Source organism: Bubalus bubalis, chromosome 16 (assembly GCF_019923935.1).
Source record: "Bubalus bubalis isolate 160015118507 breed Murrah chromosome 16, NDDB_SH_1, whole genome shotgun sequence".
In the NCBI taxonomy this organism is placed as follows: Eukaryota; Metazoa; Chordata; class Mammalia; order Artiodactyla; family Bovidae; genus Bubalus; species Bubalus bubalis.
In genome coordinates, this window is record NC_059172.1 from 42,541,279 (window position 1) to 42,558,552 (window position 17,274).

The following is a 17,274-nucleotide window of genomic DNA, read 5'->3' on the forward strand; positions in this document are numbered from 1 at the left end:
TTTTGTTCTTTTTCAAAGTTGTTTTGGCTATTCTAGATCCTTTGCCTTTCCATATGGATTTAATTGAATTAAGTTTGCCAGTTTCTACAAACTAGCCTCCTAGGAGTTTTATTATGATTACATTGAATCTTTAATTTGGGGAAACTGATATTTTAACATCGAGTTTTCTGATCCATGAACAACAGGTATTTCTTGATTTATTTAGTAAATATTTTCTTTTTATTTTCTCTTAGTAATATTTTATAGTTTGTGTCTAGGTCTTTAATGTATTTTGCTAAATTTCTTTCATTTTTTTTGATACTGTTGTAAATAGTAATATTTTTAAATTTCAATTTTCCTATAGTTTATTGCTAACATTGATTTTTGTATATTGAGCATGTATTCTGCAGCTTTGCTAAACTCATTTATTTTAGTATCTTTTTTTGGAGGTAGAATCCATAGATAATCATGTTGTTTGCGAATAAAGCTAGTTTTACTTCTTCCTTTCTAACGTGGGTGTCTTTATTATTATTTTCTCGCCTTATTGCATGGCTATTAAGTTTAGTACAATGTTGAATAGAAGTGGTGAAGCAGGCATTCACATCTTGTTCCTCATCTTAGGAGGAAAGCATTCAATCTTTCACTATTAAGTATGATATTAGCTGTAGGTTTTTTTTGTTTTTGATACTGTTTATAGTTTAAGAGAATTTCTGAGAATTTTCACAAGGAAGGGATTTTATATTTTGTCAGCTTTTTCTCTGCATCTATTGAAATGATTGTATGGGTTTTTTTTTTTTAGTCCCTTAATATGTTTTTTAGCCGCACTGGGTCTTCGTTGCTGTGCACAGGCTTTCTCTAGTTACGGTGAGTGGGGGCTACTCTTGTTGCAGTATGCAGGCTTCTCATTGTGGTGGCTTCTCTTGTTGTAGAGCATGGGGTCTAGGCCTGCAGGCTTTAGTAGCTGTGGCACTCAGACTCTGCAACATGAGCTCAGGAGTTGTGGGGCACTGGCTTAGTTGCCCTTTGGCATGTGGGATCTCCCCAGACCAGAGATAGAACTTGTGTGCCCTGCACTAGCGGGCAGATTCTTAATCACTGGACCACTAGGGAAGTCCTAGTTCCTTAATATGGTGAGTTGCTGCTGCTGCTGCTGCCAAGTCACTTCAGTCGTGTCCGACTCTGTGTGACCCCGTAGATGGCCTCCTACCAGGCTCCTCTATCCCTGAGATTCTCCAGGCAAGAACACTGGAGTGGGTTGCCATTTCCTTCTCCAATGCATGAAAGTGAAAAGTGAAAGTGAAGTCGCTCAGTCATGCCCGACTCTTCACGACCCCATGGACTGCAGCCCACCAGGCTCCTCCGTCCATGGGATTTTCCAGGCAAGAGTACTGGAGTGGGTTGCCATTGCCTTCTCCAATATGGTGAGTTACACTAATTGATTTCAAGTGTGAAACTGACTGCCTTCCTAGAATAAACCCCATTTGACCATGGTATCAGAGAAGGCAATGGCACTCCACTCCAGTACTCTTGCCTGGAAAATCCATGGATGGAGGAGCCTGGTAGACTGTAGTCCAGGGGTCACTAAGAGTCGGACACGACTGAGCGACTTCACTTTCACTTTTCACTTTCATGCATTGGAGAAGGAAATGGCAACCCACTCCAGTGTTCTTGCCTGGAGAATCCCAGGGACGGGGAAGCCTGGTGGGCTGCTGTCTATGGGGTCGCACAGAATCGGACACGACTGAAGCGACTCTGCAGTAGCAGCAGCAGACCATGGTATGTCACTTTTAAAATATATTGTTGAATTTGATTTGCTGAAATTCTGTTTAGAAAATTTGAATCTATGACCATCAGAGATACTGATCTATAGTTTCCATTTTTCTTTGTCAGACCAAGGTAATGCTGGCCTCATACACTGAATGGCTTTTTGCTTAAATTTTCTGGAAGAGTTTTTGTAGAATTGCTATTATTTCTACCCTGGGCTTCTCTGTTAGCTCAGTTGGTAAGGAATCTGCCTGCAATGCAGGAGACCCTGGTTCAATTCCCAGTTGGAAAGATCCACTGGAGAAAGAATAGGTTACCCATTCCAGTATTGGCTTCCCTTGTGGCTCAGCTGGTAAAGGATCCGCCTGCAATCCAGGAGGCCCTGGGTTCGACCCCTGAGTTGGGAAGATCCCCTGGAGAAGGGAAAGGCTACCTACTCCAGTATTCTGGACTGGAGAGTTCCATGGACTATATAGTCCATGGGGTCGCAAAGAGTAGGACATGATGGAACAACTTTTACTTCCTTAAATACTTGGTAGAATTTGCCAGTTAAGCCACTGAGGCCTGAAGCCATCTTTCTACATGGAAAGGTTTTGACTACAATTTCAATTTCTTTACTAGACACAGGCCTATTCAGGTTATATATCTCTTCTCGAGTGAGTGGGATCGTTTATGTCTTTCAAAGAATCTGTCCATTTGAACTAAAATTTTAATTTTACTGATGCAAAATTGTTCACAATATTCCCTTATGCTGCTTTTACTACCTATAGAATCTGTAGGGATGTCATCTTCTTCATTGCTAATACTGGTAATTTGTGTTTTTTTTCCCTTTCAGTCTGGCTAGAGGTTTATTAATTTTACTGATCTTTTCAAAGAAAAGCTTTTGGTTTCATTAGTTTTCTTTATTGTTGGCTATGACTTGCCTAAAGGCAAGTCTGCTTCAAATAAATTTAGCTGTACTGTATTATGCAGAACTGGGAATGATAGGCATCTCAGGCTATAAATTAATTCTATGTGAGCATTTCCCCAAATATGCTGATGAACAGAGTTTTAGGCCTCTTTCAATCATCATCTGGATTCTGTTGTTCAAAACAATTTTGTATTTATCTTGATAAAGAGAAAAAATATATACAGATTTAAAATATTAGGACTAAGCTGTTTGAGGTATTTTTGGTTTTATTTTCCATTAAGTACTAAAACCTGCCAATTTCACTTATTTATAAGAAGAGAATATGAAATGGAATCTGGAGAAATATGAATTTATAGGGTTTTACTTTTTGCCCATATGCCATTAAGTACTTTGTAAAATTTAAAGACTCATAAAACTAAGCTATGACTCAAATCCCAGGAAAAATCAACATTTTAGGAATAAAATATAAAAAGTTAAAATTGGATTTTATTTCAGGAATTACAAATATTAAGCTACAAGAGAACCTGTATTTAATGGTATCAACATTTTAAAAATTATGAGTATACTAGACACATCCTAGAAAAAACAGGTAGCTAATACTAGTTTTTGTTATTTCACAGATTAAGATTTAACAAACATTAACTGTGTACCTTCTGTGCCAATCATTTCACATAAGATTTTTAATCCTTCTGAGATATATATATATATAAACATATATAAAGAAACTGAAGTTCTGCTGCTGCTGCTGCTAAGTCGCTTCAGTCGTGTCCGACTCTGTGCGACCCCATAGACGGCAGCCCACCAGGCTCCCCCGTCCCTGGGATTCTCCAGGCAAGAACACTGGAGTGGGTTGCCATTTCCTTCTCCAATGCAGGAAAATGAAAAGTGAAGTCGCTCAGTCATGTCCGACTCTTAGCGGCCCCACGGACTGCAGCCCACCAGGCTCCTCCGTCCATGGGGTTTTCCAGGCAAGAGTACCGGAGTGGGGTGCCATCACCTTCTCCGAAAAGAGGTTAAATAATTTGTTTAAAGATCAAAAATTAGTAAATGAGACTAATATGCAAACTCAAACATACTTTATGGGCTCAAACATTAAAAGCTTTTAACGTGCAATTGCTTTGTTATAAAACAGCTTAGAGTATGCCACTTTTGCCAGTTTTCAGTTGACTGGGAAGCAGGCAGACACTAGAAACTCTTGAATATACCATGAATCCATTAAATGCAGTTATTTTGCCAATACTCATGGATACATTTTAGAGTAACTGACCTATGTGAGGGGGCAGCTTAGCTGCTCAAATATGTACTCAAGGGAAAGCTCACATCTCTAAAAGGCAAATAGCTTTTCTCTTTGGAATAGGACCTAGCATAGTGCTAGCATAGCGCTGGCATGTGATAACTGTGAGGAGAATCCTATCATAAAGTCAGACCAGAGTGAGTCAATTTACAAACTGAATAAACGTCAAAGGCAAAGTTATAACTGTTACTTGTTTTTCTCCAAACAGGAAATAATGAGAAAGTCCTAAGATGCACTCAAAGATTTAATCTAATGCTGGAATAAAGGAGATGCTTTCCGACATGCCATGTTTTCAAATTCATACTTTACGTATTTTTCCCCCTTACTTTTAGAAAGAAATTTTAGGTAATTAAAACAAATTTTTTGGATGTGTTTTCCTTCTAAGTTTGGTTCAACTATTTTAAGAAAAGGAAGCATCCTGTAATGATATCATCAGAGCTAAGCCAATTTCTTTTAGAAGCAACAAAAAAATCTGCCAGATGTAGCTATTATGAAACAGTGATCCAGCATTTATAATTCATCTGACACCTGGATATACTGGCGTAAACAATGGCTTTTTATATGATGAGGCAGTTCTAATTTAAGATCAGTGCTTCATCTGTTTTCTTTGTAACTCTATTAGCACTAATGGGCAAGTCTAAGCATACGTCCATGGACTGCCTTTTGGCATTCAGTGTGTTACAAATGGTTAATAAGCAGTGAACACATTCCACCTGGGAAAGTTTCGCTTGCTGCTGCATAATTTTGCACTTATTTTTTAAAATGTTCTTGGGCCTGGCTCTGTTTTGTGCTCCTGAGAGACTGAGGACAGCACTAATTCGAACTGTCTGGCAAAGGAGAGTCGTGTAGAGCGTTAGTGTTCACTTGAAAGGTATTCCAAGAAGGCATTTTCTAATGCCTAAAACCAGTATGGAAGAGATGAGGAAACACTACCATATAATTAAGTCAGCAAGAATCAAAAGCACTATCTGTTAACTATAGTCTCCTGTTTCTGAATGAATATATAATCCCTTTCAGCACAAAATAATCTACTTCACCAAAACTATCACAGCCAAACATTCTTTAAATACTGCAATTAATGTCATATACTCACTTTGCCATGACTTGCCTGCACTCAGGTAATTATGTTAGGGTACTAAGTTGAGGGTTCAGACAAATTTTTAAAAATATCTATTTTGTTTTTTTTTTTAAACATGGTACAACCAGATTTGAAATCATACTAAAGGGTCTTTGGATCCTGTGAAGCACTCACCTGCAAGTAATTGAGCTTTCATTAAGTCAACTTTTGCTTTCAGTTTCAGAACTGACTGGTTTATACAGAATATTTGCATTTTAACTCTTGTTTAAAATAAGAAAGTTCCAAAAATTAAACATATGCCCCATGTTCCTTTATCTAACTTAACAATACACAGTTTAAGCATCTGTTGTAATGAATTCTAAAGGTAACAGAAATGTAATTCATACTTCATTTTAGTTTACGTTGAATTGGTTTGGTTACACCACTAAAGAGGTACTTGTAGAACACAGGTTACTTTCCAACATGCTTCCATTCAACTCATCCCACCCCAACAATAAAATACAAGCATTACATTTCAAGTAATTATTATTATACTTGGGACACAATGATATTCCCATCTGTGAGGACAGTGTGTCTTATATGAGAATATTCCGTGACTCTCCTTGTGAGTGGATTCTTTTGCTGATGCGAATATTTAGATATGCAGAGCTCTGCAAGGTGAATGTGGGTGTTCAACACCTTTAATAGTGTGTTTAACTGAAGCCAAGTTCAGCCACACAGACACACCCCCTAGCAACTCTCCCTCAAGTAAAGAAAAGGGATTTTTAAAAGGTACAAAGTCGAAAAGGAGGTGGGGAGAAAGGGAGCAGGAGACAGGAGAAGATCAAGAAAATTCTGAAAGATGGAAAATTTAAGAATAGCAGAAAATGACAGAAGATAAGAAGCTATACTAGAATGCCTGTAGGATGAAAATGATTTGAAAAGTAAGAGTTTGCTCTGTAAACCCAAAAAGTCTCAGAAGCCCAAGTGCTATAAAGGGGTTAAGTGTTACCCCCTTTATGGGGTCGCTCAGTCGTGTTGGACTCTTTGCTACCCCATGGATTGTAGCTCACGAGGCTCCTTTTTCCACGGAATTCTCCAGGCAAGAATACTGGAGAGGGTTGTCATTCTCTTCTCCAGGTGATCTTCCATCAGGGATTGAACCCCAGTCTCCTGCATTGCAGGCAGATTCTTACTGTCTGAGCCACCAGGAAAGCCCATAAAGGGATGAAATCGGGGCTAAAAATGAGAACAGTTGTAAGTCTAGAGAGGCAGTGCCAAGACTTCCAGGGTCCTTTCCTACCCCATGTGACTACCTTCTTGCAGGCAAGAGACTAGAGGTTTGTTGTCTTGAAAAACCAAACTTGGTAAGTTCTGGGCTTGGGGACCCCTGTGCACAAGTACGTTAATGATGAGACTGCCAATGTCTGGAGAAAGTGAAAACCTGCATGCTTCACTGGGATTTCCCCGGGCCTACTTCCTGCCGAACTTCCAGAAAGCAGGCAGCCGGGTTTATAAGTCCGCTCTGGGTATCACACCGGCAAGTTTTTCTTTAGAGAAACTAGAGAGCAGTTGTCTTTTTTTAGAACTCCAGTTTACTGACAGGTTGGAGTTACTATTTAAAATATTTTTTTTTCAGGTTCATTGAAGTACACTTTAAATATACTAAAATTTCCCTATTTTAAGCATACAGGTTGACTCGTTTTGGTCACACGTTTGTGTAATTGTGGCGGTGTAACCGCCACCACGATGAGGATGCAGAATAGTTCCCTCACCCTATGAAGCTTGCTCATGCCCTTTGGGAGCTGATTCCCTGCCCTGACCGCTGGTTCCAGGTGACCACCGATCTATTTTTCTACCACTATTTTGCCTTTTGTAGGATATCCTCTAAGCATAGAGTGTGTAGTCTGTAGTCTTTTTAACCTATTTTTCTCCCTGGTTTTAATGAGAAATAGTTGGTATACATCACTGTAAAGGTTTAAGGCATATAGTATGGTTGTCTGAATCACATATATTATGAAATGATTACCACAATGTATTTAGCTAACATCTACCATCTCATACAGAGAAAAGAAGAAGAAAAACAAATTCTCCTTGTGATGAGATTTCTCTTTTTTCATGGATCATGCTTTTGACACGTCCATGTTGTGTGTATTATTTCATTCCCTTTGCTTGCTGATTAACATTCCACTGTGAGCATATACCAGACTCAGTTCATCTGTTCACCAGCTGATGGATAATGGTTTTTCATGATACCCTTTTATAGTCATACCTATTCTCTTCTCCCCACTATCTCCACACCCTCACAATCAATAATTAATCTCTATAATTTTGTCATTTTTGAAAATGTTATGCTAACGGAATCATAGTGTGTGACCATTTGAGACTGCTTACTCAACATCATGCTCTTGAGATCCATTCATATTGTTGCCTGTTATCAGCAGCTCACCCCTTTTTATTGCTGAGCAGTATTCTGTGGTGTGGATGTACCACAGTCTGTTTAGCCATTTACCTATTTCAAGACATTTTGTCCCCTCTCCCCTGCAATTTCTGGCTATTACAAATAAAACTTCTATAATGATACTTTCATATTTGAGCTGAGTTTCCTATAAAAAGCATGTTGTTAGGTCATGTTGTATTTAGACTGTCTCCATTTAATGCAATTATTGACATGTTAAGGCTGAAGTCTGTCATTTTACGTTTTGTCTTCAGTTCTATATTTTTTTCCCTTTTTTTATTTTCCTGCCTTATATGGATTACTTGAACATTTTTTAGAATTCCATTTTGACTTATCTATAGTGTTTTTGAGAGTATATCCTTATATAGCTTTTTTAGTGGTTGTTCTAGATATTACACTACATATATTGTTATGGTCAACCAGTGTTGGTATTTTACCAGCTTCAGTGAAGTGTAGAAGCCTTACTTGCCTTCACATCTCTTTGTGCTCCTTCATTTCCAGTTGTCTTAACTATTTCCTCTACCTATATTGGGAACATCAAATAGTGTTATAATATTTGCTTCAAGAATAACTTAGCGAACTCAAGAGAAAAGTATATTGTGTTTCAGTTCAGTTCAGTTGCTCAGTCGTGTCCGACTCTTTGCGACCCCATGAATCGCAGCACGCCAGGCCTCCCTGTCCATCACCAGCTTCCGGAGTTCACCCAGACTCACGTCCATCGAGTCAGTGATGCCATCCAGCCATCTCATCCTCTGTCAGTCCCTTCTCCTCCTGCCCCCAATCCCTCCCAGCATCAGAGTCTTTTCCAATGAGTCAACTCTTCGCATGAGGTGGCCAAAGTACTGGAGTTTCAGCTTTAGCATCATTCCTTCCAAAGAAATCCCAGGGCTGATCTCCTTGCAGTCCAAGGGACTCTCAAGAGACTTCTCCAACACCACAGTTCAAAAGCATCAATTCTTTACCCACATTTTACTTTCTGTTGTTCTTTTTTTCCTTCCTGATATCCCAAGATTCCTTCTTTTATCATTTATTTTCTACTTGAAAAATTTCCTTTAGCAATTTAGGACAATGATCCATTTCAGGCAAATTTCTGTGAATGATGTAAGAATTCGGGGTTCATAGTTTTCTATACAGATATCCAGTTATTCCATTTGTTGAAATATTTCCTTTCCCCATGTCTAGGTTTACAATTATGCTCTGGTGGTGGGGGCGGGGGAGAGCTGTCTTTAGAGTCTTAATCCCTTATTGTGGAAGCAGAAGTTAAATTTACTTATTTTATTTTTAAATATTTATTTGGCTGCATTGGGTCTTAGTTGTGGCATGTGGGATCTAGTTTCGCAAACAGGGATAGAACCCAGGCCCCCTGCATTGTGAATGCAGAGTCTTAGCCACTGGGCCACCAGGGAAGTCCCTAAACTTATTTTAAACTTTATTTCATGCTGTGAAATCTGAGGATGTCACTTCAACATGTTGCAGAAAAGGAACAGTTACAAACTCATTTTAGCTGAAAAAAAAATTAATTTTAGGATAAAAATGTGAAAACAAAAATATGGATATTTTCAAATGCCTACGGATAATATCTTAAAGTGCCTAGTAAAGAAGCTTATAAACAAATGGCCTATTTTCAGTTTAATTCTTATGTAAGAAAAGCTTGATGGGGGAAGGCCCTGGTGGCTCAGTGGTTAGGACTCTGCACTGGCAGTGCTCAGGGCCTGGGTTCAACCCCTGGTCAGGGGACTAAGATTCCTGCAAGCTGTGTAGTGTGGCCAAAAAAAAAAAAACAAACCCCAAAAACTTGACATGGGTTCAGTTTAATTCTTATTTTAAAAAAGTCTGCATGAGTGACTTTACCTGCCACTCCTCTCATTGAAGTATATTTTTAAAAAATATCCTTTTCCATTATGTTTTATCCTGGGAGACTGAATGTAGTTTCCTGTGCTATATACGATAGGACTTTGTCATTTATTCATTCTAAATGTAATAGTTTGCAATGACCAATTCTAAACTCCCAATCTATCCCTCTTCTTCCCCACACCTTCCTTGGCAACCGCCAAGTTTTATTTCTATGTCTGTGAGTCTATTTCTGTCTTGTAGATAAGTTCATTTGTGCCATATTTCAGATTTCACATATAAGTGACACCACGTGGTATCTGTCTTTCTCTTTCTGACATACTTAGTATAATAATCTCTACTTGCATCCATGTTGCTGTAAATGGCATTATTTCATTCTTTTTTATGGCTAAGTAGTATTTCATTGTATATATGTACCACATCTTCTTTATCCATTCACATTTAGGTTGTTTCCATGTCCTGGCTATTGTGGATTGTGCTGCTATGAATTTAGGGGTGCATGTATCTTCTTGAATTATAGTTTTGCCCAGGTATATGCCCAGGAGTGGGATTACTGATCATATGGTAATTCTGGTTTTAGATTTCTGATGAACTTCCACATTGTTTCCACAGTGGCTGCACCAAGTTGCACTTCCACCAACAGTGCAGGAAACTCCCCTTTTCTCCACATCCTCACCACCATTTGTCATTTGGGGACTTTAACGGTGGCTGGTGTGACGGGTGAAGGTTGTACCTCATTTCAGTTTTGATTTGCATTTCTCTAATGATTAGCAATGTTGAGCATCTTTTCATGTGCCTACTGGCCATCTGTATATCTTCTTTGAAGAAATATGTCTATTAAGGTCTTTTGCCCATTTTTCCATTGGGCTGTTTATTTTTGTTGTTGAGTCATATGAGCTGTTTGTATATTGTGGAGATTAAACCCTGTTGTTCACATCATTTGCAAATATTTTCTCCCATTCAGTAGGTTGCCCTCCCCCCCTGCCTTTTTTTTTTATGGTTTCCTTTGCTGTGCAAAACCTTGTAAGTTTGATTAGGTCCCATTTGTTTATTTTTATTTCTATTGACTTGAGAGACTGACCTAAGAAAACAACGGTACAGTTTATGTCAGAGAATGTTTTGTCAATGCTCTCTTCTAGGATTTTTATGGTGTTATGGTTAAATCTTTAAGCCATTTTGAGTTTATTTTTGTGTACGGTGTAAGGGTGTGTTCTAACTTCACTGATTTACATGCAGCGTGCTCCCTTTGTCAAAGATTAACTGACGGTAGGTAGGTGTGTGGATTTATTCCTGGGCTCTCTATTCTATTCCATTGATCCATATGTCTGTTTTTGTACCAATATCACAATTTTGATTAATGTAGCTTTGTAGTATTATCTGAAATCTGGGACAGTTAGGCTTCCTACTTTGTCTTTTTCCCCCTCAGAATTACTTTGGCAATTCTAGATCTTTTATGATTCCACACAAATTTTAGGATTACTTATTCTAGTTCTGTGAAAAATGTCATGGATAATTTGATAGGGATTGTATTACTTTTGTAGATTGCTTTGAGTAGTACTGCCATTTAAACAATATTAATTCTTCCAATTCAAGAGCACAGGATATCTTTCTATTTCTGTGAAGCCTCTTTAAATTTCCTTTATTAATATTTTACAGTTCTCAGTGTATAAGTCTTTCATCTCCTTGGTCTGGTTAATTCCTAGTATTTTTTTTTTTGAGGGGGTGCAATTTAAAAAGTTATTATTTTTTACACTACCTTTCTTGTATTTATTGTTAGTGTAAAGAAATACAACCAATTTCTGAATAGTCTTGTATCCTGCTACTTTGCTGAACTGATTAGATCTAGTAGTTTTTGTATGGTGTCTGTAGTGTTTTCGATACATAGTACCACATCATCTGCATATAGTGACAATTTTACCTCTTCCTTTCAATTTGGATACCTTTTATTTTTCTTGTATGATTGCTGTGCCTAGGACTTTCAATACTATGTTGAATAAAAGTGTGAGTGGGCATCCTTGTTCCAGATTTTAGCTTTTCACTGTTGAGTATTATATTGGCTATGGGTTTGTCATAAATAGCTCTTATTATGTTGAGATATGTCCACTGTAACTCACTTAAGTAAAAGTTTTTATCATGAATGGATGTTGAATTTTGCCAAATGGTTTCTCTGCATCTACTGAGATGATCATGTGGTTTTTGATTGTCTTTGTAATGTGGTGCGTCACACTGATTTGCATATTTTGAACCATTTTTGTAAACTTGGGATGAATCTCAAATGAAGAAGGTGTATCATCTTTTCTCTGTGTTGTTGGATCCAGTTTGCTAACATTTGTTGAGAATTTCTGCATCTATATTCACCAAAGATATTGGCCTGTAATTTTCTTTTTTAGTGGTATCTTTGTCTGGTTTTGGTATCAGGGTAACTAATGGTGGCTTCATATAATGTCTTTGGGACTGTTCCCTCCTCTTCAAACTTTTGTAAGAGTTTCAGAAGAATCGGTATAAGTTTTTTGTATATTTGGTAGAATTCACCTGTGAAGCCATCTTGTCCTAGACTTTTGTTTGTAGGGAGTTTTTTTTTTTTTAATTACAGGTTCTTTCACTTCTAGTGATCATTCTGTTCAAATTATCTATTTCTTCTTGATTCAATTTTGGTGAGTTTTATGCTTCTAGAAGGCGTCCCTGGTGGGTCTATGGTAAAGAATACAGGCGACACAGGTTTGATCCCTAGGTCAAAAAGATCTCCTGGAGAAGGAAGTGGCAACCCACTTCAGTATTCTTGTCTGGGAAACCCCATGGACAGGGGAGCCTGGTGGGCTACAGTCCATGGGGTTGCAAAATGAGTCAGACAAGACTTAGTGACTAAAAACAACAACGTTTCTAGAAGTTGTTCATTTTTTTTTTAGCTTGTCAAATTTGTTGGCATATAATTGTTCATAGTATTCTCTTATGGTCTTTGTATTTCTGTGGTATCAGCTGAGATTTCTCCTTTTTCATTTCATTTCTTATTTTGTTTTTTTTGAGGGGTTTTCTCTCTTTTCTTTTTGGTGAGCCAGGCCAGAAGTTTGTCGATTTTGTTTACCCTTTCAAAGAACCAGCACTTGGTTTTATTGATTTTTTTTCTATTGTGCTTTTTTAATCCCTACATGTTCTTTAAGTGTGAACACCACATTATGAAGACTGTGACTTTAATTGTTAAAGATACACATTTGTATATGCCAAAGACATTAAAAGACAGTCAGTTGCTTCATCTAGTATTCAACTGAATAAACAGTGATATTATTTCAATGCAGGGCTAAAACTGATTGAGAGTACTTACTGAGACAACACGGACATCCAGTAAGGAGCCTTAAAAACCTTTCAAGTGATTTTTGACAGTATTATATTCAAGTTGTATGTGAGTAATTCTTTATGACACAGAGCCACTGAAAGTTTCTGTCTGCTTTAAAGATTTTTGTAAAAGAGGATAACAGCATCATATCTGAGCATTCAGAAGATTTTACTAGCAATTGTACTTAGGATATCCGAGATGGTCCTGATGAAGGGTAACGAGGGCCTGAATAAGGCTGAACCAGGTGGTCATTCAAATTTTCATGTATTCATTCGTTGTACTTATGTACTGAGGGTGTACTACACTCCAGAGACTGAAATTATAATTAGATATTAGGGATATGAAGACTAATATGACACAGACCCTGCTCCCAAGAATTCTAGAAGGCAACAGGCATTTGTCAATAGATGGATGCTAGTGTATAGATGCTATCAAGGAAGTCTGTAGATGGTTCGTTAGAATACAAAAGAAGAGGCCTCGAAAAGGTTCAAGGATTACCTAGAAAGAATCATGAAATGTAGTGCTGAGAACAGTGCCTGGCATAATAGTAAGTGGTCAAGAAGTATTAGCAATGACTGCAAGGGGGTGGGAGGCAGACAGGGAGGCAGGAAACAGCCTGGTGCACTCGGTTAGCATAGGAAGTGTGAGATAAGTATTTCATGAAGAACGTGTATGCCTTCACCTGTCCAGAAGTGAGAAGAGATGCCTGCACATCTCCTTTGGTCTCAGTTAAGTTTTCTGTTTCACAGACAATGGGCTTCACGCTTCTCCTTCATCTATTTGCTGAAAGGAATCCGAATCAAAAGGCTAATATTCCAACAGGAAGCAAATATATCATTTGCTACAGAGTTTAAAAGCATAAGCTCAACCTTGCGGCCAGCTTCTCCAGATGCTGCTAAAATCAATTAAAATTATTCAGTAGGTCTTTAAAAAGCTGTGGAGCAATCAAAAACATAACCTCCAGTGTGTGTAAGCTGGGAATGGCATCCAGGTGGAGGTGGTGTACAAGTCACTGCTAATGTGTATGGAGTTTGTTTATCGGGTGATAAAACAATCTGAAATTGCTTGTGGTAGTTGTACAACTCTATGAACATACTAAAAACTACTGAATTATACACTTTAAATAAATTTTTAAAAATATAAAGTGAATTGATAAAGCTGGTGAAGTGATTAATAGAATACAAATCAAAACACAACCATACATAAGATGACCTAGTTCCAAAACTGGTTCCTAAAAAATATTTTTACTTTTCCTTTCAATACATACTTGAGGCCAAGGTATTTCAATTTCAAAGAGGTTCACCATTTTGACAAATATGTGTGACATGTCAGAACCCATTCACTGTTGATGAAACACAGCTGAAAGCATGAACCTTGTTCTTCCCAGGCGGATTTAGCCACTGGCGCCAACACCTTCAACCTGCAAACTCAGTGCCATCTGTTCTCAAGCCCAATCCCGAGACGAAGGTAGGAGGAAGCCGAACATGCACATCTCCCTGCCCCTCCGGATCTGACTGCATCACAGACCTTTGTTTCTGTCTGGCTCTTTGATTAGTGATGATTATGTCACCCAGTGGAACTGAGCCACTGTTTTCAACCCCAGAGGCTTGCCTGGTCAGGCCCGAATTCTTTCTCAAGGGTTAGGCTCTACCTCTCCTAAATTCTCAGGCACGAGGTAGGGTTTTCCCCAACTGGGAAGATCACGTGTAGGATTTCAAGCCCCACCATCACCTAGAGATTTTTGCTATTCTACACTAGACCAAATCTTCTTAGAGAATAAGCCCAAGTTTGTTCCTCTTCTTGGTAGGTGGTAATTTAGAGTGCTGACTCCTTCACTTGGGGCTTCCCTGGTGGCTCAGTGGTAAAGAACCCGCCTGCCATGCGGGTTTGATCCCCAGGTTGGGAAGTCCCTGGAGAAGAAATTGGCAACCCACTCCAGTATTCTTGCCTGGGAAATCCCATGGACGGAGGAGCCTGGAAGGCTATCGTCCATGGGGTTGCAAAAGAGTAGGACATGACTTAGTGACTAAACAAGAATAACCCCTTCACTTGGGATCAAGCTCAACAACCAGCTCAGCTGTCTTAATTTCAGAAACCAACTAGTTTGAACTTCCCTGGCAGTTCAGTGATTAAGAATTCGCCTGCCAATGAACGGGATGTGGGTTTGATCCCTGGTCTGGGAAGATTCCATACGCTTCAGGGTAATGAAGCCTGTGTGCTGCAGCTACTGAGGCCCTAGCACGCTAGAGCACAGGTTTGCAACACGAGAAGCCACTGTAATGAGAAGGCTGCTCGTCGTAACTAGAGAATAGCCCCTGCTTGTTGCAACCAGAGAAAGCCTGTGCAGCAATGAAAACCCAGCGCAGCCATAAACAAAAACTAAAAAAGAAGAAACCAACTAGTTCTTTTTCTTTTCCATTTCCAGAAATCTACCGCTGAGATTTCATCAAATCTATGGCTGAGTCCATCAGAGTTGTGACATAAAGATGCCTGGCACAGCAATGCAATACTCAATAAATGCTACTTCTGTTCTTTCTTTTGTATCTAGTTGATTTAAACTTGCTCTACTTACCTGGTGTACACAATCTAAGAACTGTAGGAAGACTGGAGTGAAACCACTGCCCTGATAGCTGAGGGTCAAGCTGCTCCGCTGACTGAATTTATGACCAAAAGAGAGCCACTCTTTTTCGACCAGCATCCGGAAGCCTTCAAGTGTCCTATAAAAGGGATCACTGAGTAACTGAACCAGGGAGGTCACCTAGGGCACAAGCAGGTTGGATACTTCATTACTTTCAGTCCTGAAAAGTTCCTATTGCTAAGACAAAGCACTTCATTTTGATGACTGCTTACTCTACAAGCAAAGTATCTGGATGGCAAATTTGTTCACTAACCTGTCCAGGACAACTAACTGTATTAATTCTACAAGATTTCCATTAAAAAGTAAGACTCAAATTCATTTTGGTTACATTTTTCTACAGAGAATTAAGAATTTAATCCTTGTCTGACCAGTTTGCTGACTGTGGCTTTCTCCTAGGTTTATCAACAAGGTCAGAGGCTCAATTCAAACCTACACCTTCTGGGAGATGTAGACTAACATCTCCTGTGGATCATACTCATACTTTGGCGTGAGTAAAGAAGGGGCTAACAGAACCAGAGAAAGAACTGACAAAACACAGGAAAGATGGTCTGTGAACTACATGGCTGGTCACGCTTGCATGGTACATCTGTGGTGATGCTCTGTGGAGCCTGATGACCTGAGTCGGCGTGCTCAGGCTATGGAGGGCCTAGGAACTCCTGGCACAGAGCTTTTTGATGACTACCAGGCGGTGTTTAACAGAGTACCTTCTCTGCCCATAAACACATTAGTCATTATACAAAAGATTCACCTGCAGAATTTTAAAATAATTCAATTGAAATACAAATATACAACCATCAGAAAATATGGTTTAATAATTTACTTGTGCAGTGATGTCCCAGCCTTCTTCCAAACACACCAAAACTGAGGAACCATTCTCAAGTACTTCTGAAACAACCACAGCCAGCTGCAGTATCCTATGAAGCTAAGAAAAGGAACAGAGGCCACATTTAGACCAAGTGCTTTCTGAGCACCAAGGACAGACACACCTGCTATCAACCTTAGATAGTCAAACAAGTTAGGGATAAAATATTTCAACAACTAAGAATCATATAAATTTTAAACAATTAAAACTCTTCATCAAAATTAAGATTAAACAATGACACAATTTAAAACAACGTGTTCAAGTGATACATAATGAAATAAATTGAGCTCCTAAGATTCCCCTCAAAGCTGAAGAGCTATTATAATTCTATGGAGTGGCAAAGACAGGTTTTAAGTGGCCCTTGCAATACAGTTATTGGATTTAAAATTTCTTATTATATGATGTAGTATGTTTTATCTCAGAGGGCTGCACAACTTTGTAAATATACTAAAAAGTATTTTTCACTTTTTTCATTTTAACTGAACTGTACACTTTAAAAATTTTAAAAACCTTATACTAGAGAAAATATCCATACCAAAAATCTTAGGAGAAAGAAAAATATTACAGAATATATATAAAATGCATCTCCCTAGAGAAATTATAAAAGATATTGCTTCTATCAAATGTGAATCGTACACTTAAGTATTTGTACTGTGTATTAAATGAGAAGAAAACTTGCATTTGTGCTCAGCTTTTTGAGGCAAGCCAACTGACTCAAAGTCCCTAATGAACAATTAGGTTGTGAGCAGAGCATATAGATCTCAAAACTAAATGTGTAACATTCTGATTTAAAAAAATTTTTTTAAGCCTCATGACATAATTTGGAGAATGAATCCAACTTGGAATTTAAACACCCCCACCAACATATTTTAAAGAGCTAGGCTATTTTAGAAACAGGAACAAGGCACGTGTCCCCTCCAGGAACAGGAAGCTCCTCACCCAAAAGTTCCTATAACACAACTATTAGCAGGCCTGAATTCTCGTGGGCTTAGTTAGCATTTGCTCTAAGTTAACTTTTAAATTGCCAATATCCCAAGTGGGACAATGTTTTCCATTGTTTTTAGTCACTAATTTCTGATATGGATCCACCATGAAGTAAGGAGCAGAATAGCAGAAACAGATGGATAGGT

The 17,274-nt window shown here is 38.5% G+C and overlaps 2 protein-coding genes across 9 annotated transcripts in view; one reads left to right on the forward strand and one right to left on the reverse strand.

The window, feature by feature from the left end:
• Window positions 1–15,180, forward strand: part of SWAP70 (switching B cell complex subunit SWAP70) — a 158,309-nt gene extending 143,129 nt beyond the window's left edge. For all 5 annotated transcript variants that reach the window (XM_044929502.2, XM_044929501.2, XM_044929500.2 and 2 more), the window contains 2 exons: window positions 14,032–14,111; window positions 15,070–15,180. The gene's annotated coding sequence lies outside the window, so the exon portion shown is untranslated. The remainder of the gene's footprint in view (window positions 1–14,031; window positions 14,112–15,069) is intronic.
• SBF2 (SET binding factor 2) overlaps window positions 1–17,274 on the reverse strand; it is a 509,682-nt gene that overhangs the window by 19,004 nt on the left and 473,404 nt on the right. For all 4 annotated transcript variants that reach the window (XM_025265781.3, XM_025265782.3, XM_044929499.2 and 1 more), the window contains 2 exons: window positions 16,103–16,204; window positions 15,217–15,402 (listed from right to left, as the gene is read on the reverse strand). In XM_025265781.3, the coding sequence (XP_025121566.1) occupies window positions 15,217–15,402; window positions 16,103–16,204 (288 nt within the window). The remainder of the gene's footprint in view (window positions 1–15,216; window positions 15,403–16,102; window positions 16,205–17,274) is intronic.